This window comes from Eimeria maxima, genomic scaffold, assembly GCF_000499605.1.
Source record: "Eimeria maxima Weybridge genomic scaffold, Emw_scaff2003, whole genome shotgun sequence".
In the NCBI taxonomy this organism is placed as follows: domain Eukaryota; phylum Apicomplexa; class Conoidasida; order Eucoccidiorida; family Eimeriidae; genus Eimeria; species Eimeria maxima.
Genome location: NW_013563645.1, coordinates 1 through 1,233, shown reverse-complemented (window position 1 = coordinate 1,233; position 1,233 = coordinate 1). Strand labels below are relative to the sequence as shown.

At 54.6% G+C, this 1,233-nt stretch overlaps 1 protein-coding gene across 1 annotated transcript; it reads left to right on the top strand.

Annotated features, from left to right (window-relative positions):
- Positions 1-729: 729 nt before the first annotated feature.
- Positions 730-1,165, top strand: EMWEY_00056790 (hypothetical protein; the record flags this gene model as incomplete). The annotated part of the gene is made up of 2 exons (XM_013477858.1): positions 730-795; positions 1,041-1,165. Coding segments are annotated over 2 exons (191 nt in total), but the record flags the coding sequence as incomplete, so codon positions are not given.
- Between the last annotated feature and the right edge of the window lie 68 nt (positions 1,166-1,233).

Here is a 1,233-nt window from a genome sequence, read left to right as displayed (position 1 = left end):
GGTCTGCATTGCTGTCGACGTTAAGGGGGTCGCACGCACCTGTAGGCAGTTAAGCGGAGCGCCACACACTGGATTTAGGTACGCTCCCTTTCATGGGGTGCTGGCAGTTGCGCTGGCGCACCTACGTTCAATATGCCGCTGTTGAACTATCCGTTAGCGCGTCTGCGACAGAGAAGAGCATCAACGCATCACCAGTGGGACCAGGACATCTGCGTTCTTCCGTCTGGTCCACGCAGCTTGTACGGAATGCCCATATGCTCCACTTCACACGCAGAACCTACACCGCCAGCCTGTAGATGAGTGGGTTCTGAGCTTAGGGTGATACAGACATTTTTCCAACCGCAAACAGTAGCAGCCAATGTAGGACATCTGCGTTCTTCCGTGTGGTCCACGCAGCTTGTACGGAATGCCCATATGCTCCCCTTCGCACACGCAGAACCTACACCACCACCCTGTCGATGAGTGTAGGACATCTGCGTTCTTCCGTCTGGTCCACGCAGCTTGTACGGAATGCCCATATGCTCCACTTCACACGCAGAACCTACACCGCCAGCCTGTAGATGAGTGGGTTCTGAGCTTAGGGTGATACAGACATTTTTCCAACCGCAAACAGTAGCAGCCAATGTGCGATGTTGCCTCTAGTGCCACCCCACTCAAGATGTTACAGGTTAGCTTCGCCGCAACATTGGCTCTGCTTTTCGGCCACATATGGCGCATCGACCGGAGATAATGCCCCGGTTTGTCCTAACGTGGTTTGTGAACACCACAATCAAATGCGGCGCAGCCGAAGACTCGGTCAGCCGGTGCATGTGAGAGTATGACCGGCTCAGCTGTGGTTTTCGGCGTTGTCCATGCAGCCAGTAGGCAATGCCAACATGGCAGTTTATGGGGGAATGCGGCGTTGCCGTTGGGCAGGCCTTATTCACTGTGACGGGCACCAGGGTGGATCTGAGTGGGGCGGTCCATCCCCCGTTCACGTTCGCTAGTCATGTGCAGACAACCTGAAGCATGCTGTTTGTTAATAGGTATGTTACGCGCAGATTTTGCGCCATTGCGCCATGCGTATTGACCTCCAGATACATGTTGTTAGCGATGGAGAGGAGTTGGAAGTTTCCGCAGAACGTGAACGAGCAACACAATCAAATGCGGCGCACCCGAAGACTCGGTCAGCCAGTGCATGTGAGAGTATGACCGGCTCAGCTGTGGTTTTCGGCGTTGTCCATGCAGCCAGTT